At 56.1% G+C, this 26,120-nt stretch overlaps 19 protein-coding genes across 32 annotated transcripts; 10 read left to right on the top strand and 9 right to left on the bottom strand.

Moving 5' to 3' along the window:
* Nucleotides 1–18: 18 nt before the first annotated feature.
* On the top strand, nt 19–550 carry KVP18_004407 (uncharacterized protein; the record flags this gene model as incomplete). 2 transcript variants are annotated; one of them, XM_067956994.1, is made up of 2 exons in its annotated part: nt 19–148; nt 177–550. In XM_067956994.1, the coding sequence occupies 2 exons, from the start codon at nt 19–21 to the stop codon at nt 548–550; spliced, it is 504 nt and encodes a 167-aa protein (XP_067807534.1).
* KVP18_004421 (uncharacterized protein) lies at nt 551–2,138 on the bottom strand (the record flags this gene model as incomplete). Of its 2 annotated transcripts, XM_067957026.1 has the most annotated exons (3): nt 585–674; nt 779–1,777; nt 1,806–2,138. In XM_067957026.1, the coding sequence occupies 3 exons, from the start codon at nt 2,136–2,138 to the stop codon at nt 585–587; spliced, it is 1,422 nt and encodes a 473-aa protein (XP_067807566.1). The 2 variants fall into 2 exon arrangements, with proteins under 2 accessions (XP_067807567.1, XP_067807566.1); XM_067957027.1 differs by having other exon boundaries at nt 551–1,777.
* Nucleotides 2,139–2,262: 124 nt separating this feature from the next.
* KVP18_004410 (uncharacterized protein) lies at nt 2,263–5,211 on the top strand (the record flags this gene model as incomplete). 3 transcript variants are annotated; one of them, XM_067957001.1, is made up of 3 exons in its annotated part: nt 2,263–3,508; nt 3,539–3,926; nt 3,951–5,211. In XM_067957001.1, 3 exons carry the CDS (start codon nt 2,263–2,265, stop codon nt 5,209–5,211), a joined length of 2,895 nt encoding a protein of 964 aa, XP_067807541.1. The 3 variants fall into 3 exon arrangements, with proteins under 3 accessions (XP_067807541.1, XP_067807540.1, XP_067807539.1); XM_067957000.1 differs by lacking the exon at nt 3,951–5,211 and having other exon boundaries at nt 2,263–3,930; XM_067956999.1 differs by lacking the exons at nt 2,263–3,508; nt 3,539–3,926 and having other exon boundaries at nt 3,973–5,211.
* A 15-nt stretch (nt 5,212–5,226) lies between these two features.
* KVP18_004408 (uncharacterized protein) lies at nt 5,227–7,242 on the bottom strand (the record flags this gene model as incomplete). Of its 3 annotated transcripts, XM_067956995.1 has the most annotated exons (3): nt 5,227–5,453; nt 5,482–5,950; nt 5,980–7,242. In XM_067956995.1, the coding sequence occupies 3 exons, from the start codon at nt 7,240–7,242 to the stop codon at nt 5,227–5,229; spliced, it is 1,959 nt and encodes a 652-aa protein (XP_067807535.1). The 3 variants fall into 3 exon arrangements, with proteins under 3 accessions (XP_067807535.1, XP_067807537.1, XP_067807536.1); XM_067956997.1 differs by lacking the exon at nt 5,980–7,242 and having other exon boundaries at nt 5,396–5,908; XM_067956996.1 differs by lacking the exon at nt 5,227–5,453 and having other exon boundaries at nt 5,932–7,242.
* Nucleotides 7,243–7,412: 170 nt separating this feature from the next.
* KVP18_004411 (uncharacterized protein) lies at nt 7,413–8,624 on the top strand (the record flags this gene model as incomplete). Its single annotated transcript, XM_067957002.1, has 1 exon — nt 7,413–8,624. The coding sequence occupies one exon, from the start codon at nt 7,413–7,415 to the stop codon at nt 8,622–8,624; it is 1,212 nt and encodes a 403-aa protein (XP_067807542.1).
* Nucleotides 8,625–8,889: 265 nt separating this feature from the next.
* Nucleotides 8,890–9,378, top strand: KVP18_004422 (uncharacterized protein; the record flags this gene model as incomplete). The annotated part of the gene is made up of 1 exon (XM_067957028.1): nt 8,890–9,378. The coding sequence occupies one exon, from the start codon at nt 8,890–8,892 to the stop codon at nt 9,376–9,378; it is 489 nt and encodes a 162-aa protein (XP_067807568.1).
* Nucleotides 9,379–9,536: 158 nt separating this feature from the next.
* KVP18_004416 (uncharacterized protein) lies at nt 9,537–10,052 on the bottom strand (the record flags this gene model as incomplete). The annotated part of the gene is made up of 1 exon (XM_067957015.1): nt 9,537–10,052. One exon carries the CDS (start codon nt 10,050–10,052, stop codon nt 9,537–9,539), a length of 516 nt encoding a protein of 171 aa, XP_067807555.1.
* A 75-nt stretch (nt 10,053–10,127) lies between these two features.
* On the top strand, nt 10,128–10,924 carry KVP18_004423 (uncharacterized protein; the record flags this gene model as incomplete). 2 transcript variants are annotated; one of them, XM_067957029.1, is made up of 4 exons in its annotated part: nt 10,128–10,166; nt 10,195–10,256; nt 10,286–10,468; nt 10,498–10,924. In XM_067957029.1, the coding sequence occupies 4 exons, from the start codon at nt 10,128–10,130 to the stop codon at nt 10,922–10,924; spliced, it is 711 nt and encodes a 236-aa protein (XP_067807569.1). The 2 variants fall into 2 exon arrangements, with proteins under 2 accessions (XP_067807569.1, XP_067807570.1); XM_067957030.1 differs by lacking the exons at nt 10,128–10,166; nt 10,195–10,256 and having other exon boundaries at nt 10,326–10,468.
* Nucleotides 10,925–11,039: 115 nt separating this feature from the next.
* Nucleotides 11,040–14,231, top strand: KVP18_004418 (uncharacterized protein; the record flags this gene model as incomplete). 4 transcript variants are annotated; one of them, XM_067957019.1, is made up of 5 exons in its annotated part: nt 11,040–12,374; nt 12,403–13,307; nt 13,335–13,941; nt 13,970–14,029; nt 14,058–14,231. In XM_067957019.1, the coding sequence occupies 5 exons, from the start codon at nt 11,040–11,042 to the stop codon at nt 14,229–14,231; spliced, it is 3,081 nt and encodes a 1,026-aa protein (XP_067807559.1). The 4 variants fall into 4 exon arrangements, with proteins under 4 accessions (XP_067807559.1, XP_067807558.1, XP_067807560.1 ...); XM_067957018.1 differs by lacking the exons at nt 13,335–13,941; nt 13,970–14,029; nt 14,058–14,231 and having other exon boundaries at nt 11,040–12,437; XM_067957020.1 differs by lacking the exons at nt 11,040–12,374; nt 13,335–13,941; nt 13,970–14,029; nt 14,058–14,231 and having other exon boundaries at nt 12,559–13,311.
* Nucleotides 14,232–14,678: 447 nt separating this feature from the next.
* KVP18_005236 (uncharacterized protein) lies at nt 14,679–14,925 on the top strand (the record flags this gene model as incomplete). The annotated part of the gene is made up of 2 exons (XM_067949634.1): nt 14,679–14,723; nt 14,752–14,925. The coding sequence occupies 2 exons, from the start codon at nt 14,679–14,681 to the stop codon at nt 14,923–14,925; spliced, it is 219 nt and encodes a 72-aa protein (XP_067807585.1).
* A 20-nt stretch (nt 14,926–14,945) lies between these two features.
* Nucleotides 14,946–15,533, bottom strand: KVP18_004406 (uncharacterized protein; the record flags this gene model as incomplete). Its single annotated transcript, XM_067956992.1, has 1 exon — nt 14,946–15,533. One exon carries the CDS (start codon nt 15,531–15,533, stop codon nt 14,946–14,948), a length of 588 nt encoding a protein of 195 aa, XP_067807532.1.
* Nucleotides 15,534–15,677: 144 nt separating this feature from the next.
* Nucleotides 15,678–16,268, top strand: KVP18_004424 (uncharacterized protein; the record flags this gene model as incomplete). The annotated part of the gene is made up of 1 exon (XM_067957031.1): nt 15,678–16,268. The coding sequence occupies one exon, from the start codon at nt 15,678–15,680 to the stop codon at nt 16,266–16,268; it is 591 nt and encodes a 196-aa protein (XP_067807571.1).
* Nucleotides 16,269–16,301: 33 nt separating this feature from the next.
* On the bottom strand, nt 16,302–16,874 carry KVP18_004432 (uncharacterized protein; the record flags this gene model as incomplete). Its single annotated transcript, XM_067957043.1, has 1 exon — nt 16,302–16,874. The coding sequence occupies one exon, from the start codon at nt 16,872–16,874 to the stop codon at nt 16,302–16,304; it is 573 nt and encodes a 190-aa protein (XP_067807583.1).
* Nucleotides 16,875–17,065: 191 nt separating this feature from the next.
* KVP18_004426 (uncharacterized protein) lies at nt 17,066–17,801 on the bottom strand (the record flags this gene model as incomplete). 2 transcript variants are annotated; one of them, XM_067957034.1, is made up of 2 exons in its annotated part: nt 17,066–17,526; nt 17,555–17,801. In XM_067957034.1, 2 exons carry the CDS (start codon nt 17,799–17,801, stop codon nt 17,066–17,068), a joined length of 708 nt encoding a protein of 235 aa, XP_067807574.1. The 2 variants fall into 2 exon arrangements, with proteins under 2 accessions (XP_067807574.1, XP_067807575.1); XM_067957035.1 differs by lacking the exon at nt 17,555–17,801 and having other exon boundaries at nt 17,066–17,395.
* A 174-nt stretch (nt 17,802–17,975) lies between these two features.
* On the top strand, nt 17,976–19,493 carry KVP18_004415 (uncharacterized protein; the record flags this gene model as incomplete). Its single annotated transcript, XM_067957014.1, has 1 exon — nt 17,976–19,493. One exon carries the CDS (start codon nt 17,976–17,978, stop codon nt 19,491–19,493), a length of 1,518 nt encoding a protein of 505 aa, XP_067807554.1.
* A 191-nt stretch (nt 19,494–19,684) lies between these two features.
* Nucleotides 19,685–20,737, bottom strand: KVP18_004429 (uncharacterized protein; the record flags this gene model as incomplete). Its single annotated transcript, XM_067957038.1, has 1 exon — nt 19,685–20,737. One exon carries the CDS (start codon nt 20,735–20,737, stop codon nt 19,685–19,687), a length of 1,053 nt encoding a protein of 350 aa, XP_067807578.1.
* Nucleotides 20,738–20,764: 27 nt separating this feature from the next.
* Nucleotides 20,765–21,286, bottom strand: KVP18_004425 (uncharacterized protein; the record flags this gene model as incomplete). Of its 2 annotated transcripts, none has more annotated exons than XM_067957033.1 (1): nt 20,765–21,286. In XM_067957033.1, the coding sequence occupies one exon, from the start codon at nt 21,284–21,286 to the stop codon at nt 20,765–20,767; it is 522 nt and encodes a 173-aa protein (XP_067807573.1). The 2 variants fall into 2 exon arrangements, with proteins under 2 accessions (XP_067807573.1, XP_067807572.1); XM_067957032.1 differs by having other exon boundaries at nt 20,765–21,259.
* A 171-nt stretch (nt 21,287–21,457) lies between these two features.
* KVP18_004409 (uncharacterized protein) lies at nt 21,458–23,776 on the top strand (the record flags this gene model as incomplete). Its single annotated transcript, XM_067956998.1, has 1 exon — nt 21,458–23,776. One exon carries the CDS (start codon nt 21,458–21,460, stop codon nt 23,774–23,776), a length of 2,319 nt encoding a protein of 772 aa, XP_067807538.1.
* Nucleotides 23,777–24,371: 595 nt separating this feature from the next.
* On the bottom strand, nt 24,372–26,078 carry KVP18_004430 (uncharacterized protein; the record flags this gene model as incomplete). Of its 2 annotated transcripts, XM_067957040.1 has the most annotated exons (3): nt 24,372–24,679; nt 24,708–25,924; nt 25,954–26,078. In XM_067957040.1, 3 exons carry the CDS (start codon nt 26,076–26,078, stop codon nt 24,372–24,374), a joined length of 1,650 nt encoding a protein of 549 aa, XP_067807580.1. The 2 variants fall into 2 exon arrangements, with proteins under 2 accessions (XP_067807580.1, XP_067807579.1); XM_067957039.1 differs by lacking the exon at nt 25,954–26,078 and having other exon boundaries at nt 24,372–24,649; nt 24,708–25,827.
* Nucleotides 26,079–26,120: the final 42 nt, after the last annotated feature.

Raw genomic sequence — 26,120 nt, 5'->3', positions numbered from 1 at the left:
TGTCACAACTCCCGAATAATGCCTTCGTTTTCGTTGCAGCCTCTCGGCTCCGGAGCTATCTACTGGGCCGTGGTGAGAGGCACAGAGAGCGACATTTGTGGATGGGTTACTGCGGCGCAGTCGTCAGAGAAGACCCTTATAGTCGTCAGTGAGTGCTAAGTGTCGAGACCACACAGACGCGGCTAGAGTAGCGGGCATTTTTCTGCTAGCCTCACTGTACCTGAGCGCGCAGCAGAATATTGCTACGAAGACCACTCGTTGCAAGTCGGAAGCTGCGGAGTGGGTGTTCCTTTTGTCAAGCGAAACCCAAGTAGGTCGTGCATTTGTCGAGTTGACGCCCGTGCCCTCTTCCGCCGTGCTATTGGCAACGCCAGACCCGACAACCCTCCCGGATTTTGTAGACACGCAGCAGTTAACAGTGGCTGAGTGGGTCTCCTGTGTGGACACAGAGCGCCTCGAACGAGCGCAGGACGTTGGCACAGAGGAATGTCGTTTAGCGGCCGGCCTCGAGGGCGCTCTCATCTCGCGCGGAGCCTCCAAGAACCTGTGATTACCGTGGAGGCCGCCAATGGCTGGAACTTCCATCAGGACTGTGACGTGTATGACTGGGTCTCTTGTGGTTGGGCTTGGCAGTTGACGTGCTGGTTCTTGGCAGTGAATAACGGCGCGTGGTGCTGGGAGAGCGACAATCGCCTCCACCGTAGCGGTACTCGCGGTACTCGATCCCACGTGGAGATGACTTGCTAGACCTCCGCCGCGGGGACGCCGAAGTCCCCACAGACCGCTCCATCGAGCGCCTAGAGGACTTGGCCTGCAGCTTCAGACGGGGCCTCGTCGTGTCCCCCAGTCGTGTCAAGGGTCGCAGTGAACTGGAGAGCACCTCTGGCATCGGAGAGTACCTGAGCTTATGCTCCGGTCTGAACTTTGCCTTAGGTTTAAGGGAAGGCCTGTCGTCCCGTCTTGGGGCGTTCCTGAGCTTGGCTTCAGGCTTTAGGGAAGGTCCGAGCTTGGCTTCAGGCTTTAGGGAAGGTCTGAGCTTGGCTTCAGGCTTTAGAGAAGGTCTGAGCTTGGCTTCAGGCTTCAGGGAAGGTCTGAGCTTGGCCTCAGGCTTCAGGGAAGGTCTGAGCTTGGCCTCAGGCTTTAGGGAATGTCTGAGCTTGGCCTCAGGCTTTAGGGCAGGTCTGAGCTTGGCTTCAGGCTTTAAGGAAGGTCTGAGCTTGGTCTCAGGCTTCAGAGAATGCCTGGGCGTGGCATCAAGCCTCACGGAAGGCGTGGGATCTGCCAGAGCTCTGGGACTGGCATTGCGTCTTCTGTACTTCGCCGCAACAGGTCTGTGAGGAAGTCTCACTGCGTTGAGGTCAGTAGTGGTCATCTGTTGCAGATTCTTCGACTGGCGTGGCGTGGCAGTGCCATCAGACCTGCCCCGAGATGTGCGCGTGAAATCTGTGCGCGAAGTTACTCGAGACCAGCTGTGGTCGTCCAGTAGCCTGACAAGCGGCGCCTGAAGTACGACGGATTCCTCCGATACTCGAGGGGGGGAGCTAGCCTTGGGGCTCTTCCCGCCGTCCAAAGTCGTGCCATAAGTCACAAAGCGTGGAACCGCACGCCCTTCGCGAGCTTCACGACGATTTCTCCGCCGCGAATGCCGCACGCGCCGCGACTCTAATTTTTGCAGCTGCCGGAGGAAGCCCGAATTTACGTCGACCTGCGGCCTTAGTCGTTGCAGGCGCCGAATCGCTCTCTCGAGCGGCATGTTCTTGTAGATTACCAGATATGCCTGCGTACCGACGGTTTCGCTCTCTCACCAACACAATTGTCGCAGCGCGACCAGCACCGTGACGACTGTAGATGAGCACGCTCTGACCTGACTGCAAGAAGCCGTTGATTTTGGACAGATTCACGCTCTTGAAGTCAATCGCCTGGTTGGGTGAGTCAAATATGGGGTACTTCCAGTGGCGAATGCGGTAGGCTTTGTAGATATGCTTTTGGCGCTCTCTGTACATCTCGTTCGGTTGTAGGATGGAGAACACACCGGCGATATCCTCTGTTCGGAGGAATTTCTTGTCTAATGCGTCCCTCAGGGACCCAAGCCACAGCTCGCCGCCTCCTCGAGAGGAATGACACGTGAGAGTCGCCATCGATGACTCCCGCTGACGAAATGTGGTTTTGCATACGAAATGGACGAATTGGCAACGTTCAACCCCCGTACACACATCTCTGAGCCTGTTAATGAGCAATCATCAGCAAATTTCAGATTCCGTAATGTCCCTGTCGTTGGTGTCCTGGAATGTGGCGGGCTGGCGTACCACGCTACAGCTGATCCAGGAGCGATACGGCGGTCTGCTACCCTGGTTGGAGAAGCTACAGTGCGACCTGCTTCTGCTGCAGGAGGTCAAAGTAACGCGCGCTAAGCTGGTCTCGGAGTCGGTCTGGCATCCTCCAGCAGGTTGGGACGCGTTCTGGAGTTGCTGCGTCACTCCGCCCTCCTACAGCGGAGTGGCTACGTTCGTTCGCGCGGGACTCACTAAGCGAGCGGACTCGGCGCCTTTCAGGGCGTCGCACCTGCTTCGATATCTGTCTCCACTCTGCGAGGATGTTGACGTTTTCAAGGGAACTAAGGCATACGATACGATACTGGCAGCCGCCTCGACAATTGCAGACCGACTAAATAATGAAGGCCGAGCTCTTCTCACCGTGCACCAGCATTTCGCGCTTATCAACGTTTACGCGCCGACGAGCAGTCGCCAAAAACTTTATGGAAGTCTTCAGCACAAAATATCCTTCCACGAGGCAGTATCCGGTCTGATCAGGGAGATCAAGAGTAAGGGGATCCCAGTGGTACTCGCGGGCGATCTCAACCTCTCTTACCGTGCCCAAGACGTCCATCTCGGACACGTTGTAGTGCCATTGAAGAACTTGCAAGGCCCTGGACCCGCCTTCATAAAGCTAAGAGGCTGCGTGCCGCAAATCGAGCGAGTCCTCGGCAGCTTGACGCTTCGCCCTGTTACCAGCCGCCGCGATTCATGGGCTGCGACTGTTATGTCCGGCGACGCGAAACGCTCCTGCCTCAAAGGCAGCTATGACAGCGAGTTCCAGGCTGAATTGCATCTCCGTTTGCGACCCCACAGCGTTGCCGCCACGCTGCCATACTTCGACGCCAGCCTGGAGGCTTGTAAAAGACCCCCCATGCTCGCCTGGAGGGCTGGCTGGATCCCGGTGTTCGAGCTGCAGAACGTCATCCACGAGATTAAACGCTGGACGGAGATGCCAGTGGACGCATCGACCATTGACGATGTGGCAGCGGACTGCGGGGAGCCACAATCCGCTGTGGCTGGCCAGCAGTGGATGAAAGCCTTCCTGGCTTCCGGCTTCGTAGACTCCTTCGCGGCGTGCTGGCCCCGCCACAAAGAGCGCTGCTCGTGCTGGTCCCAGTGGAACAACGCCAGATTCCGGAATGAGGGTGTTCGCGTTGACTATGTTCTGCTGGACCAGGCTCTACTCCAAATCTGTGAGTGCCTACCAGGCGTCAGGGGCTCAGACCGCTTTCACGACTCCTCGCCCGCTGCTGCTATGCAAGATGCCACGGGAGGTGACTGCTGGGCGCCAGCGCCCCTGACTGGAGGTGGACTTCCAGCGGAGTCTGATGACTCGCTAGGGTACGTCTTCCAGCCTCGCCGCACAGGCATGCTCTATTCTCCACCACGGTTCTCCGACCATATACCCGTTACCTGCCTGCTGGAGGGGCTGGAGGTGACGATTGTGGAGCTGGACAAGGACAAGGCCACCCAGGCGGCCATGATTCCTCGGCAGCACAGCCTTTTTCATTTCTTCAAGACGGAACGCAAACAGAGACTTGACGCCGACCCCAGACCGTCGAAGGTTGCTAAGCCACCACCAGCCACGCTGTACACCTTTTTTGGACCGAAGTGAAGATGTGGGCTGTTTTACAGTCAGGTAATGCATATATTAGCCATGCGTCGTGTTCTATTTTTATTTACCGCTTTGGCTTCCGCCTCATCCGAGTGCGATCTGTACGCTTCCACCACCGCGCCATTCAGTAACGACCACTGCCACAGCTTCTGCGTGAACGGCGACCTTACAAGTTTGGACGCTTATTGTGTGCTCGTTGACGTTAGTATGGACGGCGATGTCACCAACCCGAAACCGGGAACCTGTTACAACCAGTGGGTTTATGGATACAGCGACGAGGGACCCCCCCATCTCTCGTCGATGGACGGCGTTATCCACAAGCAGGCGTCCGCTGTACAGTGCCAGCGTTTCTGCCAAGAAACTGCAGGTTGCGAAAGCTTTTTATTCCGCGCTGTCGCGCAGGCTGGGCCAATTCCCCATTCAGTCGGTGATTGCATTCTGAAGGACGCGACCATCATCCATGGAGCCATCGATATGGAACTTGGCGGTTCGACAGGGCCATCCTTCTGTAGCACTCAGCAGTACCACCAATGCGAGCATGGTGGGTTCACATGCAAGGTCTGTGACGGTACCACTCGTTGTATGTGGAAATCTGCAAACCATATTGGAGGGCCTCAATATTGTGGATGGCAGTGGGACGTGTGTCAATGGGACCCTCCTACGTTCCTACCCCCACCTACTCCCAAAACTACCGACGCCACAACTACACAGACAACCACCAACCCCAGAACAACGACACCCTTGACCACCCCCTCAACGACCGCCCCCTTGACTACCGCTACCTTCACCACTTCCGTACTAAGCACCACCACTCCAGTACTAACAACCACCACTCCAGTATTAACCACCACCACTCCAGTATTAACCACCATTCCCGTACTAACAACCACCACTCCAGTACCAACCACCACCACTCCAGTACTAACAACCACCACTCCCGTAATAACCACCACCACTCCTGTACTAACAACCACCACCACCGCTCCAGTATTAACCACCACCACTCCCGTACTAACCACCTCGTTGACGCAGGATCCGCCGATCACAACTGTACCGGCGACGAGCTCCACCGCAATCGTAGTGCCTGACAACTCTTCTACGGTAATCGGTATCGGTGTCACGCTAGGCGCACTGGGAGTGGGCGGTGTTGTGGCTGGGGCGTACATGATGTTTGGCAATACTACCGCCGCCACAACAGCATTCCCCAGCGACGTCGAAGTGGAAGATATGTTTTACAACAAGGAGCAATTTGCTGACCTGGACGAGGAGCTATTCATGTGATTTATCAAACTTTGGTTAGTCTTGTCCAAAAAACGATCTCAACGTTTCTTCCACCTCGACGATTGCACTCTGACTGAGACAGTTCACCGCAGCGACGACACTGTCAAACGTCGGCCTCTCCTGCGGTACGAATGCTAGACAAGCCGCCAGTACATTTATGAGGCAGTCAGGCTGTCCGCACAACTCAGATCGTACGTCGGCCAGCGCGACTCCCAAATACCTGGTTAGCGGGTGCCACAACTCTGCATGCGCGAGGCAGGCGGGCCTCACCGTTAGCCGTCCAGGTCTCACCGCTGCTGCTCTCTTTGGATGAACCACTGTTGGGTGCCACAGGAGGTGACTCTTCGGCGCTGGTGAATAGTCGTGGCCGCATTCCTCCGTATCCGACGCTGGCGATGACGTGTCCTAGGGGCCACCCATCAAAGGGGATCTGCCTGGTAATCATTTCCCACAGCAGTACGCCGAAGGAGTACACGTCAGCTGCCTTTGTCACGGACTCTCCTCGAAGCAACTCTGGCGCCATCCAGGGGTGCGTGCCTACAGAACCCGCAGGTATTGCGCGACAGGCGCGAAACTCCTCCATGTCGTCGTTGAAGTCGATCGCAAGTCCAAAGTCGCAGAGCTTGACTTGTCCAGAGGATTCTACCAACACATTGGGACTCTTAACGTCGCAGTGCACCACGCCTTGCGAGTGCATATGAGCAAGTGCGCATGCAACGTTCAGTGCGATCTTGAGCATCTGTGTTTGGGGGGGGGCTTGCACCTCACCTGGGACAAAGAAAACGGGTACGACTGCTTGTGCAGGAGGTCGTACAGGGATCCGCATGGCACATACTCCGTCACGATGCAGTAAAGTGGTGATACCAGCACTCCCAGAAACATCACTATATGGGGATGCTTCAGCCGAGAGAGAATCCGGAACTCTTGATAAAAGTTTCGGGCGTGCTGTACATCTCCATCGGCCTTATCTCGCTCTTTAGACTCGTCATACCACAACGTATTCGAGTTGGACACTCGAAACACCTTTATCGCGACGTTCACGTCCAATTTCGAGCGACGACCTGCACCGTTGGCGGAGAAAACGCCTTGATAGACACGGCCGAAGCTGCCCTCCCCAATACGGCTGCCCAATTGTATTACGTCTGTGGTCAGCAAGCAGGACGACGGAATGCTGCCTGATGAGTGAGGTCGTTGAAGATAAAGTGCGCGCCGTCGCTGCTTCATCAGCTGCAGCACGGCTAGGTGCACACCTCGGCGCCCATACCTGCCTCGAACTCCTAGTTCCCTCAGTATGCTGTCAGGGTGCCCCTGTAGCAGCGACAGCAGCTGGTCGCCACGAACGTGAGCGAAACATAAGGCCGCGTCAGGAAGTCCCAGCTTCTCCACGAAGTATGCTGCCATCGCGGCAGTCCAACGTCCCACACTCATCACATTCGAGGCCTCTTGTATCTGCTTTAGTCGGGCTCCGAACCCAGTGCGTGCCAGATCTTCCGAGCTGGAGGAGCTGTCGCTATCGGCGTCGATATTGAGCGGGCACGCCTGCAGTGGGAACTCAGCGAACAGCAACTCCTTGGTCAGTGGCTGGCCCAGGTCCCACTCCCCGCAGTAGACCAGCCCTCCCGGTGAGAAGACAACCCCTGTTCCGTGACGGGCATTGGCCTTGAAAGACCCCATAAAGCGTGTGCCGTCAGCAAGGCTCTGTGCGCCCCAACCCTCTCGCACGTCAAGCGCCCAGCAACCTTCATAGCGGAGCCCCGTCTTTTTGATGAAGAGCCCCCACCCATGCCGCAGGTCGTCGCGCCAGAACCCTGCGTACGCGTCGCCTGCGGCGTAGAAATACAGGCCAAAGCCGTGCTTGACGTTTCCTAGGTACTCTCCCTCGTAAACATCCCCTCCCGGATAGCAAAATTTGCCAGCTGCGTTAACAGAAGATGACTTGGCAGTGGACCAACCGATGAGGTGGTCTGGATGCCTCTTGCACTCCCCATAGAGAAGTCGGTCCACGGTGTCGGCAGGGTTGTGACCTTCCATCTAGGGGAATCTACCAAATTTGGAGGGCACCCCGCCGTTTGAGGCGCTGGAGGTGAAACGACCTACCGAAACGTCGACCACATCTACAAAACCTGAAGAGGCCTCGCTCGGATGTGCCGCCCCATCATAGCCCGTACTAGGAAAAGCATGCCAAATATCCCAATTTGAACATGGATACACAGCTACGTAGTCGAGCTGCGCAGCTCCCCGACGACACTACAGCGGGCTATGTGCTCAATTTATGGACCGTCAGGCGCCAAATGGAAATCTGGCGGAGGGAGCTGCCTCAGATTCGGCCCTTCTACGCTGTGAAGGCCAACGGCACACCGGAGCTGGTGCAGGCTCTGTTGGAAATGGGTGCGGGCGTCGACTGTGCCAGTCCGTACGAAATTGAAATGGTTCTGAAGCTAGGAGCTCAGCCGGCCGATATTATTTACAGCAACACTCAAAAGCATGAGAAAGGCGTGAAGCTTGCCAAAATGAACAATGTGGAGTTGACCACTGCAGATTCCCTCTCGGAGCTGCTGAAAATCAAACGTCTCTACCCTGAGACCCGAGTACTCTTACGCATCACTGTGGCCGACGCTGACGCCCAATGCCCCATGAGCCACAAATTTGGCTGCCCCTCAACGGGTTGGAGGGCGCTGCTGTCCACGTCCCAGGCCCTCGAGCTAAATCTGGTTGGTGTGCACTTCCATGCCGGGTCCGGCTGTAGCAACTTCGATGCATATCGCGAAGCTGTCGAGGATGCCGCCGCCCTCTTCTCGCTGGCTGCGGATTTCGGCTTCTCGTTCTCCGTGCTCGATGTGGGCGGCGGCTACCCAGGCGAGTTCGACTCCCCCTCATTCGTGAGCATCGCGAAGATTATCAGGTCGACTATTGCTGGGCAGCGATGCTTCGACGGTGCACGTATCCTTGCAGAGCCTGGTCGGTTTTTTTCCTGTGCATCTCAGGTACTGGCGGCACGTGTCATAGGCGTGAAGGGCGTGGAGTGTGCCCTCCCTGATTTCGTTCCCCATGCTTTGGACCCCTACCCTTCGCTTTCGCCGACAGACCTGCACACCCTGGCCGAAAGCAACGTCAAACTGCAGTACTTCCTTAACACTAGCGTGTACGGTATGCTGTCGAGTATGATCTACGACCACGTAGACCCCGAGCTTATCGTCGCCTCCCAGCCCGGCCAACCCCTCTTGGACAGCATAGTTTTTGGCCATTCCTGCGACGGCATCGACGTCATCAAGGAGACAGTGAAGCTGCCGCCATTGAAGTGCGGAGATTTGGTGTTCATTCCCAATGTCGGAGCGTATACTCAAGTGTCGGCTTCCGGTTTCAACGGATTTCACGCTCGTACTCCACTCGTCATTGATGTATCTTTGGCTTAATTTTAAACTTGTGACGAGGCACGCCTCAAACTTACTGCAACACGTGCGGTATCTGTTCGTCAGCTGAAGAAGTACCAGCCAGCTGTATATCATGAGGGCGAAATCTGCTTTAGTAATTTTTTCTGTTCCAAATCTTGAACTGAGCTCGTTCTTATTCTGCCCTCGTTCTTATTCTGCCCTCGTTCAATCTATGTGCTGGGCTGGTGATGTGGATTTAAATGGCGGGGCATGATCCATTGCAGCTTAAATGACGAATTGAGTAAGAATGGTAGAGGAGACGGTGTATCAGAAGCTAGTAGCAGAGGATGGCGAGATCTTTCAGATCAACCGAAAGGCGTGCGCGTTATCTACGGTGCTGGATCGCTTTTCCGACGACTATCCTGACGAGGCCCTACCGCTGTCCACTGTCAAGTCGAAGACTTTGAAGAAGATCATCGAGTACCTCGAGCATCACATGGACAAGCATCCCGAGGAGATTGAGAAGCCTTTACGATCGACGGACCTCAGTGACTGCGTGCCGGAGTGGGACTACAACTTCGTGGACGTCTCCCAGGAAGAGCTCTTCGAGATAATCCTCGTGGCTAACTTTCTCGGAGTGCAGGCTCTCCTAGACCTGACGTGCGCCAAGGTCGCGACGATGATCAAGGGGAGGTCCGTGGACGAAATCAGGGAGGTCTTCGACATAAAGAACGACTTCACTCCTGAAGAAGAACAGCAGGTTCGAGAAGAGAACCGCTGGTGTGAGGAGTGCTAATGTTGTGGTGTTAGATTGCTTGCCTCACGTTAGGGCCGCATTTGAACGCTGCATTCGAACGCTGCATTTGAACACCCTCACTCTATGTGGTGGTGAGCACTACACGAAAAGCAATGGCACAGAGCTGTATTTGGACGCTGCATTTGAACACCCTCACTCTATGTGGTAATGGTTAGCACCACACGAAAAGCAATGGCACTTTCGTACACGAGTGAGAAGCCTTGTAGGACTAGGATACCCACACACGAGGACATTAGCCAAGCGCCCTCGAGGTAAGCAGCCAAATATGAGGGCAGCCCTGCAAACTCTCGTGCCCGTTCCATGTCCATCAACAGATGCGCCGTCCACACAAGCATCAGATATCCCCGAAGGATGAGGCACAGCATGTCGAAGGCAGCCAACCGACATTGTCCTGGTGATGCGCCCTTCAGCACTCCGGCAAGCCGAACCCAGGCCATAGCTGTCGTGCAGCTGTTCACCCCGGAGGTGAAGAGGAGCAGAGGCACCATGCGGCTTGGATAGGACGTCAGGGTGACGTGGTCCATCATCCACGTAACGAAGGCCCAGACCCCACCTAAGCCAGTCACGCCGGCCAGCTGGAACAGGTGCCGCCGGTATTCCACAGAGTACAAGGGGCTAGGTCCACCGACGTCCTTGTGGGAGAACAACTGCATAGCGAATTCAATGCACCCGGCTCGAAGTCAACAAGGTCCGAGCCGCTAACACCTATAGTGTGACTAATTCAAAAAATGGGGAACTGCTGCGCAACCGAAACCCCTGAGCCGGAAGTGAGGCTCGTGGCCCCACAGAACGCAGCTGGATGTCGGCCCCATGGTCACCAAGGATGATTTGGCGAATCTCGACACCTCCGGTACGATGTGAGGCCAAGACTTGTTCAGATACGCAGGAAGCTCGTGACGGAGAGAGAGGAGAGCGCGATACCCACAATGCCCAGCACGCAACCGACTGAAGAGCTCGAGCTGTCGCCAGACCTTCCTTCGGAAAAGCCAGAGCCGACGTCGACTTCGCAGATACAGACTGTGGAGACTGGACATGGCGGGTACGTAGTCCAAGTAGGGGACGTCTTCAAGTGAGACCTGTAGGCCGCCCCTCACACAGAATCAAGTGGTCTCGCAAACCCGTTGCGGAAGCGTACTTCTACTGCCGCCTGCCAGAAGAGCCCACCCTCGCGAAGCACAAGTACAAAACCATGGATGTGCTTGAGTCTCCGCACCGAGGTCCGAGGAGGTACTATTCTGCTCTCGTCTACTTCATGAAAGTCGCGCATACGTACGCGGCAGCAGTGTCGGTGCTCCCCCCGGCGCTGGATCATCTGCCGTTGGAAATCGTCACGCATCAAGTCGACAACGAGATCGTAGTGTTCGAGAAGAGCAACATGCGCGAGATTGACCTGCGAAAGTACGATTGGGTTGCTGCTGTCCCCAATCGCGGTCCATATGTACTCCGGACCATGACGCTAGGCGACTGTGCTGCCAACCTCAACAAGATCCCGAACGGGGACTCAGTGTCGCTTTCTCCTTACTAATGTCAAAGACGTCTCCGTGTAGGCAAGTGAGCGGTCTTAGGGAGTCTGACGCCATGTCAAAGATGTCTTCGTGCAGGCAAGTGGGCGGGTGACGACAATATGCTCAATTTCACTGATGTACTACACAGAAAGTGCAATGTCGTTAGCTCCGGGTCGATCAAAGAGTGCCAAGCGCCGACTGCCTCGACAGGAGGCGCGCGTTTCATCCTACGACAATCGTCGACGGGTGCACGAGTGGCCATCAGACCTCCCACCAGAGCTCAAGCCTATGGTGGTTACCATGCCGGACAGTGTACTCAACGGGGAGACCGCAGCGCCCAGACAGGGCCCTGCAGTCGTATACATGCCCCAAAGGTCTAATGTGGTACACAGCCTAGCCACGGCCAGGACGCAACCCACCACCATCCACTATTCACAGCCTCAGGTGGTGCACGCCTCCTTCAACCCAAGGCACGTCCGGACTTACACTAGCCGGCAAATCCCCATGCAGGTTCCGCGAGATTCCCCCGCTGGGTACCGCTCGCCGCTAGCGACTCCGAGTCACGTTTTTTCAGGTCCCCTGCATGGCCAGCTGATTGCGCCCTTCGGCCAGTCTCCTCCGAGTTTCCGCCCTATGCCTCGAAGCCCCATTGAGCCGGGAATGTCGACGGAGGTTCCTCGGCGTGTACGTGTGGCACGCGCTGACTTACGTGGCACGCCTAGGATTCCGAACGCCGAAACTCCTAGGAATGCCAGCTCGAGACTCGCCAACGCTCATCTACGTCCCGCGGCAGTCCACCTCTGCTCACGGGCACAATCCCGAGACGTCACCAGTCCTTTGTGCCCTGTGGAGGCAGCACCTTTTCCCGACGCGGCCTACTCCAGCGTTCTCGAGTCCTCCGTCGGAGTAAGCAGCGCTCCGGGGCCTGCCCCTGTGGAGTCCCCGGGAGGGGACCGTCAAAACCCCACCGAATCTCGGCTTCAATTCAACCAAGTGACTCCTTTGAACAGAGAGACGGTCGAAGAGCGCGGTAGAGATGTCTTGTTTGGAGGAATAAGTGTGGACCCTCCAGCAAGGCACGAGCCTCCGCAGGCCCCGAACTCCCCGAGACTTACCGCCCCGCTGCAGACAGTCACGTTGAGTCCGAGGGCCTCACCACCGTTAGCGCCAATATCGTTGGAGGCCGTCACACTGGCAGTAGCCGAACTTTTCGACCTGCCAGTGGAAAAGTATAATGACGGGACATGGGGATTGGTGGAAGCGCCAGCCAAAGAACTGCTTGCAAGCAGACAAGAGGCCCTGGAGAAGTTCGAGAAGCGGGAGTACGACAACGAAATGTCGGAGGAACCTCCTCCGATTCTTAATCTGATATCCAGGTACACGTTAGAGAGGCTCAGTGACAGCATGCCCACACAGCTGATCTGCCAGAAGGGAGACTTCGTCCCTCTGCAGAAGCACCTAATGAACCACGTGAGTAAAACCGCCGACTACGACGCAGATCGTTCAAGAGCAGCAGCCTCGAGAGCTGTTTAGATATTACTACGAGGTGGCCAAGACCTGCACGCCATCAGATGCCAGCGTGCCCGCCCGTGTGGTAGAGGCTCGACGATTGCATACGCTATTACGCCGCGTTCTGGAGGTGCTGACCCACACCATGGAGATCGAGGAGCCTGGTCCTCGTGGTTGGCGCGACAGCTTGGCTAGGTGGAGTGCATTCTTCCAGCCGCTGAAGGCGCGTACAGTCCGTCTACATGGAGCTGGCGGAAAGGTGTCCCTACACCGCTTTGATGTTGACCTCGCAGACGACGACCTCTGGCCACACGACTTCTCAGAAGAGGATATTGGCGATGTGCTCAGCGCTCTGCAGTATGGCAGCGCCGCAGCTCAGGTGGCAGGCCTCGCGGCATCGGCGATCGATACTCCAGAGAAGGCGGAGATCTCGCAAGACGACTTTGTCCACACCTTACTGACGGCGCCTTTTTGCTTGCCAGAATGTCCAGTGACGGAATTTGATATCCCCGAGAGCATCAACTGGACCACGAACCCGGTCGACGCCTCGAGACTTTTTTACTGGCGCGTAGTTCAGTGCGCGTTGGTGCTAGCTGAGTGCCTGGACATCTCGGACACCTCGGAATCCGCTTCCAAGCTCACCTCAGCCTTCCTGGAGACGCACCTCTGCACACGGAAGCCGCAGGATCTGGATTCCTACGGGTTCCTCTTCGGGCTTTGCCGCCGACCGCGATCCCTCGTGGCTCACGATGCCATGCTGTCCGGTGTCTCGTCGCTCGAGAGCCTACAGGGGCTCGTGATGACGCGTCACCAGCTCTCCCGCACAGAGTACCTTGTCCCCAGGGGCTGGCTGGACCCCGTAGTCACCACCTCGCGTGTCTGCGCAGACCATCAGTAGGTTGGCGGGAAAATTGGACACAGAAACGCACCTGGGTATGCTTGCCCGTGCCTGTGGGGGCTAGACACGGTCTTCATGGCGGTTTGTGCCATCGTGGCCGTGACGGCTACCGCTCTGGTGAAGGGAAAGGAGTGGGTCCAGCTGAAGAAGCCACTATCTCTGTTGACTGGGCCAATGGATGCTGACGCTGTATCGGAGCGATTTGTGATCCAGCTGAAGGAAACTATAGACTTCAACAGGGCCTGCGCAGGGTTGCAGCCCGACGACGGCAAACCGCACGTTTGCGTTCTGTTCCAGGCTCTTCCGCGGCTTCTGCGTACCTCCCGCACCGCCAAAGCACTCAATCGAGTGCTGACCGGGCTGGAGGGCCCATTCAGCGACAATCCTTGCCCTGACCACGATGGAGAAACCTTCCTCGGGCTGCTCTTTCCGTCGACATTGCGCTACTGCGAATGTCGAGGCCGCTTCGACAGCGCTGGCTACAGCATACACAGCGACTCGATTCCTTGTGCCCACTGCGATGATCAAGACCTATTCGACAGCTGCATCAATCTGTCGGCCTACCCTGAGGGCGCACTGAACGTGAAGGCAGTCCATTTTAACCTCTGCGTGGCAGTCTTCGCGCGCGTCGTCGCCTCTCTTTCCGCCTGATTTCTAGGTGGCTTTGCCAATTATGGATATGAAGCTATGGATGCTGGCTGTGTCGGCTATGGCAGACGTGAGTGCCTAAGGCCCCCACCACGCAGAAGGACGCCATCAGCGATAAGATCGCGAACAGCGACGTGCCTGAAGCCTGTAAGCACGAGCTCTCAGGGTTCCTCGGCATCTTCGGCGCGCTTAACGTGCCTGGTTTTACGCACGAGGATTTCTGTCGTGACCTTCGTGTCAAGTATGATCTCGAGCAGGGGTCAGGTCTGTAATAATCATTCAAACCGCACCACTACTGCACGCAGTCCGGATGGTTAAGTACCGTCTCTTGCAGCTCGGTAGGGGTCGTGAACTTGATGGTGTTGACGTCCATGATGAACCTGTGGCACAACTTCAGTAGCGTATACCACGGATCTGCTCGCCACAAGCAACAGTTTGACGTCATGGATATAAGAGCGTTACGCGTGATCAGAAACGCATCAGCATCCTAGAAGGTAACGTTAGACCCGCCGGACTTGAACAGTGATGGTGGTGGTGTCTTGGTTTGGTCCCCTGTTCACTGACATCTGACCTGCATCTCAAGCTGCATATTGTCATGTGATCCAGCTGAATGAAACTATAGACTTCAACCAGGCCTAACAACAAGCCCTTCCGCTGTTCCAGGCCCTTCTACGTTTTCTGCGTACCTCCAGCCTGATTTCCAGGTGGCTTTGCCAATTATGGATATGAAGCTATGGATGCTGGCTGTGTCGGCTATGGCAGACGTGAGTGCCTAAGGCCCCCACCACGCAGAAGGACGCCATCAGCGATAAGATCGCGAACAGCGACGTGCCTGAAGCCTGTAAGCACGAGCTCTCAGGGTTCCTCGGCATCTTCGGCGCGCTTAACGTGCCTGGTTTTACGCACGAGGATTTCTGTCGTGACCTTCGTGTCAAGTATGATCTCGAGCAGGGATCAGGTCTGTAACTATCATTGAAGCCGCACCACTACTGCACGCAGTCCAGATGGTTAAGTATCGTCTGCTGCAGCTCGGTAGGGGTCGTGAACTTGATGGTGTTGACGTCCGTGATGAACCTGTGGCACAACTTCAGTAGCATAGACCAGCTCTTTCGGATCTGCTCGCCATCGCCGTGCTGGTCGTCCACTAGGAGCAACACAGTGACGTCATGGGACTCCATGGACTTGGCCATCTCCGTGATGTTCAGAGTGGCCAGGATGCTAGCCAGCTCTCCAGGCATGGCAAAAGCCTCCTCCATCAGAACGATGAAGAACCGGCGAGCGGGATTTGATGTGCGGGAAAATGCTATGTCTCCCCATGTCATGTCTTCAGTCTTGGCAGCGGCGGCGCCTTTGTCTTTTGTAAGAGCGTTACGCGTGCTCAGAAACGCATCAGCTTCCAAGAAGGTAACGTTAGACCCGCCGGACTTGAACAGTGAGGGCAGCTCCAACTGCTTGATGGTGTCTTGGTTGGGTCCCCGGTTAGCTGACACCTGGACCACCTGCATCTCAAGCTGCATACTGTCACATTGGGGCCAGGCCCAACCGGTCGCAATTATGACTGATAGGAAGCGCATCCACAAGATATATCCTACAATTGTTCTCTCTTATTTTCATGAAGCACAGTTGTGCCCCTCCTGTGTGACTGATGTTGGACAGATGTTAGAAGCTTCTCAACCCAATGACCATGGATTCCGAAGATGCGTCAAAAAAACTTTTAAATGTGGTCGGAGTCTCTGATCCCTGCGGTCTCAGGTCAACTTGACGCTCTGCGCCAGCCCAAAGGCGCCGGAGAGCACCTATACCCCTTCTTCGAGCTGTACGAGACAGCAGAGGCTTATAAGTACACGCCGCTCCCACAACCAGCGAGCGGGGCTTGTTGGGAGCTTGCCAAGGAGATTTACGCCAGCAGGCCGCCTAATTACTACGAGGAAGTTCTAGACACGCTGAGTGGATTCAACCTCTCTTGTCCTTCTCTGTACGTGCTTGACTTGCTGGAGCGCGCCGGCCATGCCGGCAAGCTGAGCCAGGTGCTACGCTCGCTCTCCGGTGACGAGTGGGCTCGACGCGCTATGAAGGACGCTCTCGAAAGCTTCCTCACACTTCCCCGTCCACTGCGGAGCCAATCTCGGCCTCCACTGATACGAAAGGGGTCTGTTGGGCGCTCTCTTTCACTAAGTACCGCGGCCTCCCTGACCCGAGTCCGCCTATGCGGCACGCCCCACCACCGATGCCGAGTGCTGCAGTCGGAGGAAGCGGCGCTGCCCTGCCTGTTTTCTATCCGTCGGGTTCCCGCGATTAAGCATATCTGACGTCTTTTATGTGTTACATGGTTCAACCGTCGCTCACAGAGACAATGATAGGTGCACCTCCTCCAGCACGTCGTCCTTGCGGTCCACCTGATACCCCAGGCGAGTGAAAAGCCCCAGGGCTGGCGCGTTGTCGACTGAGACCTTCGCGATCAGTCTGTCGGTGGGCAGGGGGAGGGACTGCAGAGCGTGCACTGCGTCAGCTCCGAGTCCTCTACGTCGCCAACCCCGCTCTGCAATCATGAACGAGATCTCGCCGCCTTCTTCAATGTAGAACAGGCCAATATCACCCACCAGTGCCTCAATCGGTAGTGTACGCACCAGAGCTTGGAAGTCAGGCTCATGGTAGTTGGCCACGCCTGCGGCTACCTGGGCGTCGAGGCCAGGGGGAAGCGCCTCGCGAGCCACAATGATGAAGTTGAACAGGGCGGGCTCAGAATTCCAGCGTATGCGCATGGCCTCAATAGCCTTGTTGTCGGCGAAAGAATCATCGGTGCTGGTCAAACGCCGGATCTCCACGTCGTCCATCCACTGTCTGTAGCGGGGGACCATCCACGACTCGAAAGGCACTAGGTGCACCTTCTTGCCAGACACTGGAGGCAATTTCATTGGGAAATCGGTCAGTTTCTGTAACTCAAGTCGGGTCTTCTCTTCAGTGCTTCGGGTTCAGTTTCTATGCACGTGTTCTCTTCAGTTTTTACAGAACGGCCTTCGATTCAGTTTCTAGGCCTTCGCTTCAGTTTCTACAGCTAGGGGTCTTCTCTTCAGTTTCTATGGCTAAGTCTCTTCAGTTTCTAGAGCTAAGTCGGGGTCTTCTCTTTGGATCGGGGGGCTTCAACTCCCACTGCAAGTCGTGGGTGCGACAACTTCGAGAGGGAGATCTTTAGAATCTGCAGCGACACGAATGCCATCTCGCGAGCGGACACGTCGTCGAAGAGCAAACAAAGTGGCCCGTCCTCGCCATAGGTGAGTTCAACGACCTGGTCACGGAACTGCCCAGGCAGGCAAATGCCACTGGGGCTCCGCGATATCCGCGTCATTTCAACCAGAGGCAGCGTTAAAGTAGTACCTCGGGTGATCACCTGCAGGGTGCTGATCGTACTGTCGAGGAACAGCCGTGCGGGAAGCATGTCACCGCCGTCGACACAGCGGAGCTGAACGCCGCGCTGGGCGATGTCGATGAACTGCGCGGTTTGGTTTGAAAGCCTTTTCTTCTCACGTGATCGCTCCTCGGCAGTCAGTTTCTTCGGTGGTGGGTTGACTGTGTGTACGCCTGCCGGAGACCTCACCACTTGAGAGCGTGATGCGCTCTAATCGTCGTGTCTCAGATTCAAGACGTCGCGGCGATCTGAGTGCTCGTGACTCCGCGATACAGCTACTTGTCTCCCCAAGGTGTGTTGGAACGATTGAGGAGAAGCAGGGCGAGTCATGCGGGGCCTCATGGAGGAACGGAGAGCTGCCCCAGCTTGCGGGACGCCAACGTTTGCATGTCACCGGCAGGACGTTGGCAATACGAGGCGTCTGATCCCAGCACATTGGAACACTGCAATTTCCAGTCAGACATACAGAATCCACGCGCGAGAAGACCTACAAATGACGTCTCCCTCTGTGCCGCGACGGCTCGACACACTGATGACACTCCCCACGAGCCTGCTCGCCGCCCACAAAGGGGGGTCGTCAAAAATCGAACGAAGTATAATCCAGAGAAGTATGTTGACCCTTGCTTTACTGGCCGGCGCAGCGCTTGCAGCTGACTGGAAAGACAGCCTCAATGGTTATTGTGCTCAGCTGTTCGACAGGTACGAGGATGTGAACTCGATGACTGACGCAAATATCAAGGCCTTCAAAGCATCACGGGAGATTCCCATCTTGGCCGTTGAGCATCAGGACCTAAACCTAGTCCACGTGCAAAGCGTCATACGCCACGGTGCGCGCGCTCCCGCGGCGGACCGAGCAGCGGCGGTCAACATGGAGAATACTATTCAGTGGGACTGTCCTTTCGGTGAGACCTATGTACCCGAGAACGTCGACAACCTCGTCTTCGACAAGCGCTTTGACGCTGATCCGGTCAGTAACATTCTGCGAGGCACCTGTGAAGTTGGGCAGTTGCTAGAGGAAGGCGCCAATCAGGAGTACAAGTTGGGTGAAATCGTCTTTGACGCCTACTTCGGCGACGAGAACGTGCTCGGATCCGCGGAGAAGAAGTTGGCTGATATATCAGCGTCGACCGCTACAGATTTCAGCGACATTTTTTTCGTCAGAAGCACTGACAAGTCCCGGACACGACTGTCGGGCTCCCACTTTATGTCCGCGGTCATGGGACCCACCTCCACAAGTGGCAAGACGCTACCCGTGCATATCGTGGACTACAACCGCGAAACTCTGTTTCCGAATGAAAAGGGTTTTTGCCCCGAGATCGAGGATGCGGCACACAAGGCCGAGAACTCCTCCGAGCTCGCTAAGCTGGTCATTGATAACAACATTACACGTCGAGAGATCTATGAGGGGTTCGGTTCGGAGCCCGACAGTATCTGGCCTGTCGGCGTGTTGGACATGCTCAAGTGCCATATCTGTGGTCACAAAGAGGGTCAGCTGCCTGAAGGTATTCGGCCTGTTGACGCGAAGAGGCAGGACCTAGTGAAGCGGGCTTTAAAGGTTGTGGACGACGAGGAGATTTTCAGGTTCCACTACAACAACAACGAGTACTCGCGGGTGTCCATGATCAGACCCATCACCGACATGAAAGCTTTCTTCCTTGGCGCCTATTCTGACGGCACTGAGAGCAACTCGATTTTGGAAGGTTACTTACCGGAGTACAGCAGTCGCATCTCCCAGTTGAGAACGTTGAACAATGGCAGCTTCCCTAAGTTCCTCCTCTACTCTGCCCACGACACCACCGTCATGCCTATCCTCGCCGCTCTGGACATCTGGAACGCCAATGGCCTGCCACGTATTTACTCCCCCTACGCCAGCATGCTCAACTTTGAGTACTATGAGAAGGCCGGAGAGTACTTCGTGCGTATAGTGTACAACGGGGAGGTTATCACGCCGAGGCTGGAGGGGTGCAAGGACCAGGACGTTTGCCCCATTGAGAAACTGTTCACAGCCTCCGACTTTGCCACACCAGAGACTTATAAGAGCTCCTGTAAGCCCCGTGTCACTCCTGACGGATCTCGAGCCCTGGCCGCGGGTGCGCTTGGTGTTGCAGTTGCCTTGCTGGCTCTCTAAGTTTATTAGTGATTGTATTATTGCGTATCTGACTGTTTATAGTAAATAGGTGATCGTCATCATGCTCATTCGGCTGTACTTTCTTGCACAGACTGATCGGCCTGTAGCTTCTTGCAACTGATTCTAACTGTTTGTTTACAACTGATTCTAACTGTTTGTTTACAGTGAATGGTCCTGACTGTTTATACTGATCATTCAGCCTGTAGCTTCTTGCGTTTGGCTTTCGGCTTCAGAAACGCGAGGATAGACGATTGGCCTTTGAGTGGCTTCTTTCTCTTTCGCTGCAGCTTCTCCTGTTTCTCTCGCTCGACCTTTGCCTCCCAGTAGTCCTTGAAAGCCTCCACTTCAGCGGCCATGTCAGCCGGGTGTTGTAGTTTGCCGGCCAGCAGCAGTGTCCGTGCGGGGTTGTAGGACAGTCGGTGCACAGGGCACACACCTGCACTTTCGATGGCCTGTCGATGACCTGCGCTGCCGTAGCCCTTATTCGATTCAAAATCGTACTCGGGACAGATCTCATGGATGTGCCGCATTATGCCGTCTCTGACCCACTTGGCTACGACGGAGGCGGCTGCGATGGACGACATGGAGGCGTCACCACCAACAAGTGCTGACACTTTCACAGGCATTGCCGCCTGCAGCTTCTCGCAGACGTGGTTTCCGTCCACTACCACGTGTGCTTCTGACTGCACGCATGCCTGAAGAAACATCTCTCGTGTGCGAATAGGATCGCCGCACATGATCACCGCCTGCACGCCTAATGGCGTCTCGCGCAGAGAAGGCAGGCCTTCAAAGTCGGACTCCAGGTGGGAGACCAGGCCCTGAGCCGCTGAAGCCATGCCCTCCAACGACGCCTTGAGTATGTTGGACCTGTCTATGTAGTCGTGGCTTATTACTATGAAAGCCACCAACATCCCGTCAGTGCACATCAGCGACCTGAACACTCGATCCCGCAAAGCATCGGTTCGCAGCTGCTTTGAGTCGACTACTCCTGGCGGCAGACACGTCTGGGGAGCGTACGTGGCTGCGGCGCAGACGACAGGACCAGCTAGCGGCCCTCGACCCGCTTCGTCGCAGCCCACTACCCACTGCGGGGCGTCTCGATAGTCTGACGGTAGAGAGGGTGGAGGCTCAGCTGCATCGTCTGATGGCGGCTGCTTGAATGCGGATAGGAGGCCGTCGAATGTCAAAGAGGAGGACACGTTTTCGTGTTGAGAATGCAGCCAGTCGCCGAGTGCAGGCAGCATTTATTACCTCGAATTATTTGGGAAGCGTTATCCTAAAGGACGTTCCAGGTTTACCTTCAGTGCACGCCACAGCTCCAGGTGATCCTCGAGGACGGGCGGAAGCTTTGACTTTTTAAACTTTTTAAACGGGCGAGTTGACTCAGTGGAAGGAGAAGATGCCTGCTTCCGCCCTCTGAGCAATGTTGGCGGATCCAGTAGCATTGCCTGGCTGAGACTCAGCGTCGGCTGTGTCGCGTCCGATGATTCCCTATGCAATGAGGTCGCCTCCGGCGGAAACTCGAAGTGGGACTGCTGCTCCCGCAGCACGTCTTCCTGGCAGTACTTGAGTCCCACAGCGGTCGTCAGCAACTCCTTATCCACACACGTCTGGCAAAACCACATCTTGTCAACGGAGTAGTTCGCATAGCCGAGACACTGCCAGTGAAACAGACGATTGCACCTGCCGTTGTTCCCTTCGCATATGAGGATTGAGTCTGGCGATTCCTGACTGCCGCAGATTTCGCAAGAATACTCGGCCCGCATCAGAATAATGAGCCATTCCGATCGCATGAAACGGTGAAGTACACATTCAAAGATGAATCCACAAATGAAATGGGGCGGTGGGTGTGCACATTCAAAGATGAGTCCACATATGAAATGGGGTGGTGGTGCACATTCAAAGGCAAATGAAACGTGGCTTCTAAGAAGGTGCGAAACCACGAGTGCGATTATAATTTTCAGATGATGTTCCGTTTCTGGTTTTTGAGTCTTGTTTCCGCTTCCATTGTGGATGACTGTGTGCCGAGGGTTGATGCGTTGGAGGGACTTCCCTACTACTCCAGCTACTGCAAGGACCGCTGCGCCTATTACGCCACCGCCGGCAAGCCGTGGTGCCCAGCAGCCTCAAATGGTGGTCATCTTGCGGAGTGCGTCGGCCGCCTGATGCCCAACGTTTGCCGCGATATAGGCGCGCAGGTGCCTGTCCAGCCCCCTGTGATTCCCGTAACAGTACCTGCCACCCACCCCCCTGTGGTTCCCGTAACAGTACCTGCCATCCAGCCCCCTGTCAACCACGAGCTCTCTACAGTGGCAAACCAAGTGGTATCTTGTGAACGGCGGGTCTACGCACCCAGCCACCCATGGTATGACGACTTCTGCTCCAACCAGTGCCGTCTGTTAGAGTCCGTTTGCGCTGGCAAGGGTGACCTCGCGCATTGTGTAGCGCAGGTATGGTCGGTGTGTGAGGTCTTCGACGGCAATCTCCGACCCACCAAGACACCCACGACTGCTCCTATCATCCCCACAACTGCTGCCACGACCCCAACGACTGCTGCCACGACCCCTAAGACTGCTGCCACGACCATCACACACCGGCCTCCCCACCCCCCCGCTTCGGGAGACCCTAAGATGTTCCATTACTTCCCTGCCTGGGGATTATGGACGCGCGACTACCCTGCTTACTGGCTACCAGGCTCCAAGGCGAGCGGCGCGCTCTACGCGTTCTTTGACGTCACTGCGGACTGTGAGTGCAAGTCGACTGACGCGGATGCTGACTTCAAGAAAGGAGCATCCTGGGGAGGCATCGCGGATCAAGTCCACGGCGCTGGGGCTACTGCCAGCTATCAGGCGGGTTCCTGGGACTACAAAGGCTGCTCGGGGAATCGCGCGCACATAAACGCCGTCGTAGAGCAGAACCCGGGATATGAAGTCCTCATGTCCCTTGGCGGCTGGACTCTTTCATCCAACTTCCACAAGTGCCTTAAGTACCCCGAAAACAGGAAAAAGCTGATCGACTCTGTGGTCTTCACTGCTGGTCAGTACGGCTTCTTCACTGGCATCGATGTCGACTGGGAGTATCCTGGAAAGTTTACGGAGGATGGAGTGGAGCGGTCTCTGACTGACTCTCATGTGGAGGTGGGCTACTGGCTGGAATTTGTGAGGGAAATGAAGATCCGGTTGCCGCAAATGTATCACACTTCAGCCATTGGTATGGCTCCTGAGTTGCTCAACAAGGAATTCAAGTCGGAGAGCTTTTGTCACGTTCTGGAGGATTTGAAGTACGTGTTCACCATGAGCTACGACTTCCATGGCGCCTGGTCTACCACCACAGGGCATAATGCCCCGCTGTACGACAACCCTGCCAGTCCAGTGGGAGGCCAGGGGTTCAATGTACACGACTCACTTAACGTCCTCATCAACAATTGGAACGGCAAATGCCGTCACCTCTATGACCACGACTTGGAACCGAAGATAGTGATGGGTTTAGCTGCGTACGGCCGGACTTGGACGCAGGCCAAGGGCGCCGGTACGTTCGTGCCGGCAGCTGGCGCTGGCCCCGGAAGCATCGTCGCCGCCGGCGAGGGCTGGGGATCGTTGGACTTCTGGGACATCAAGACGAACTACTTGAACAAGCCCGGCGTAGAGCGGAAGTGGGACCACGTATCGAAGGTGCCGTACCTGGTAGGTCAGCGCCAGGACGGCATCTGCTGCCTCGCCACAGACAACGGGTCCGTGTCGAAGCTCTGTGAGGCAGCCGACTGCGAAGTTCCGGGCCGCTTCTACATCACCTACGACGATGAGGAGTCCATCAGGTTGAAGGCTGGATATGCGAGACAGCGCGGCCTCGCAGGACTCATGTTCTGGGAAGCCTCTGGGGATAGGGAGTGGGACCTGCTAAACGCGGCGTATGAAGGCTGGGGATCCGCGGTGCGCGTACCTCGGGTGTACACATCGGTGAGTTCAGTGCCGTCCTTCTGCGGCCCAGAAGACGCCCCCATTGCGGGATATGAGCCTGGTACGGGATGTTACGTCCAGCAATCTTGGTACTTTCAGGGCGGCAACAATGCTTGCGCGGCACTGGTCAACCTCGTTGACGACGCTAACGTCTTCATCCATACGGAACACAAGGACCCATCTAGTTGCTGTGGATTCGCTGGAGGCCGTACTGCTGGCTTCGGCACCAAGGACCAGATCCGAGCGGCTTTGCGGGCGGGGCAAGCCGGTGACGCTCTGTGCGCCGCTAGCATCACTTCGGGAAGTGGTGCAGGGTGTCATGTGTAGCTGTTCGAACATCAATGATCCATGTGTACCCAAAATCACTGAGCTACCATCATTACACTTACATGAAGGGCGGTGCGGCTCTTTGACACGCTTATGCAGCGTTTAAACACAGCTCAGAGATTCGTAGACGGCGGAAATGCACAAAATGACCTCGCTCTCCCCCAACGCACTGTCTCGGCTCATGGGTCACCTCCTGCAGAATTCTCGTCAGGTGGGCTTCGGGGCGGGAAAACACAGTCCTGCATTGGAGCGCTCTATGGAAAGACAGACCTTGTCGAATGTTTGCCTATGGCTCACACCAACATCCTGCCCGCCTGCATCTCCCTGATGCTGACACTCGCCGAGGCCTATGGGCGCGAGAAGGGCGAGCCTCTGAGGGCCTTGTATTTCGTCACAGCATCCCACGAGCACGAAGACACAAAGTCATACCTCGTCACCATGTTGCGCTCCCTCCTCAAGGCGCAATTCCCTGTCCCCCTCCTAACTGGGTCCATAGGAGGCAACGTCCTCGAGGGAGACGGGATGACCGTCAGCCTGTCCGGCCTCACAGCTACCGATTTGCCTGTCCGAGATCTGGATGATTACTTGAGCGACCTCAACCCATAGCCTTAATCTTAGCACTCTTCAGCAGCGGTGAGTCCAGCAGAATCGGGTGACTCTTGCGACAATCAAGCTCGTGTGTTTGCGTGAAGATGACCTGATGCTCTCTCAAAAACGTTGTGCACTCCACCTCCGTGTCGAATCGCAGCTGCTGCGTGAGGGCAGCAACGCCAGCCTTGTATTGGCCTTTCGTGATAAGTAGCAAGTATTGGAGGCGAAGGCGCGGCATGAAGAGGTCAACCAGATGTGGCATTAGAGGATAGGGTTGGAGTTCTACAAGGGAAAAAAAACGATGAAGATTGGCTGGGTTGCACAATACCCCAACACTCACCATCCGTGAGCGCTTGGTACACGGCCTCCCCGAAGGCAACGCTCTTAAAGCGCTTCTCGTTCGCGGTGAGGTCTGCAAGCAGGCGCTGCACATCCAAGTGCATAGACTGGAGACATAGGTAAAGCATCCGATAGCACAAAAACTCCTCGCGTCGAGGCGAGTCGAATCCCCCCGCCTCCAGCTCTCGGTAAAGGTAAATTAGCTGTGTCTGGCACTGGTTAAACTGCCCAAGGTCCCGATTCTCCAGCGCGATGGAGGCGTTGGATTCGTACACGGCCACTGCGAAGCCATCTCGCACTCCCTGAACAGTCATATCCTGGCGGAGAGAGCGAAACTGCTCTTCTGCCCATCGCCAGTCATGCCTGCTCGCATACACGTCAACCACATGAGCGAAACTCTTTTTAAGCACATGCGGAGGTCGTACAGTGGCCGGGTCCGGAACATCTGTTAACCGTAAGTACGCCTTCTCCAGCGCGTTGGAAGTGCCAACAATCCGATCCGAAGACTCCAGAAACCTCTCTCGGTCGAAAGTGGAGGGTGCGGCCACGGAAAAACGATCTGCGCGGTGCTTCCGCCGCTCTGTCTCCTCCCGTGACGGACGCATTTTTTTGCTGCAGCCCCCCATATCGCTGTCTTCCCTTTTGCGTCGTGTCCGGAAAGTCACCTGCCTGCCATCTGAAGGAGGCGCTCCTTGAAGGGAACTGTCAACGTACTGCATAACTTCACCCATTTCAGGCATGGCCAGTGCTGCCTCTCTGTCGCTGGCGCTGCTGCTCGCGGCCAAGCTACTCCTGCGTTGTGATACCAGTGCCTGTAACCCAGCAGCTGCCACGTGCGTCGGCAATCCACAGCCTTCCAGTGCACCAAGGAACCTGTCTCTTACCGCGTGTCGAAACTCGTCGATACCCTTAGCCTCAACTGCAGGTGGAGGCGGCGGAGGCCGCTTGGAAGGCGGGGCGGGTGGATACTGAAATGGATGTGCGTGTATTTGTGGAGAGGGGTGACCCAGAAATGCATTTGGCACGGACAACCCTTCAGTGGCTCCCCGAAAAGGAAATGACACACGAGGCCGGCGTGACTCCGGATACAATTCCGCCAACGCCTCGTTGTAGAAAATCATTGGGTTCGACGGCTCTATGAATCCGCGGACGTGTTGCTCGGCACGGGCGCGAGCCTCCTGTTGACTGCACCCCTGTTGCACACCGGAGAGGGTAAAGCTGCGTGCGAGAAGCACCCCACAACCTACCCTTGGATCATACGTTCCCGGCAGGCCTTGATGTACGTTTCCACAAGGTTGCTGTCGATTGTGGGTCCAGCGCTAGGGCCACTAGGGATCAGAGCGCTGCTGGAATAGGGCTGAAATTTGCGCATTCGAAAACTTCCAATTATTGGAAAATGGACTCGGTTCTGCTG

Source organism: the organism of the source record quoted next (assembly GCF_019968955.1).
Source record: "MAG: Porospora cf. gigantea A chromosome Unknown PgA_NODE_58_length_51535_cov_348.576, whole genome shotgun sequence".
Taxonomy (NCBI): Eukaryota; Apicomplexa; class Conoidasida; order Eugregarinorida; family Porosporidae; genus Porospora; species Porospora cf. gigantea A.
The sequence above is the reverse complement of the archived record's forward strand: the minus strand, read 5'-3'. Positions and strand labels throughout refer to the sequence as shown.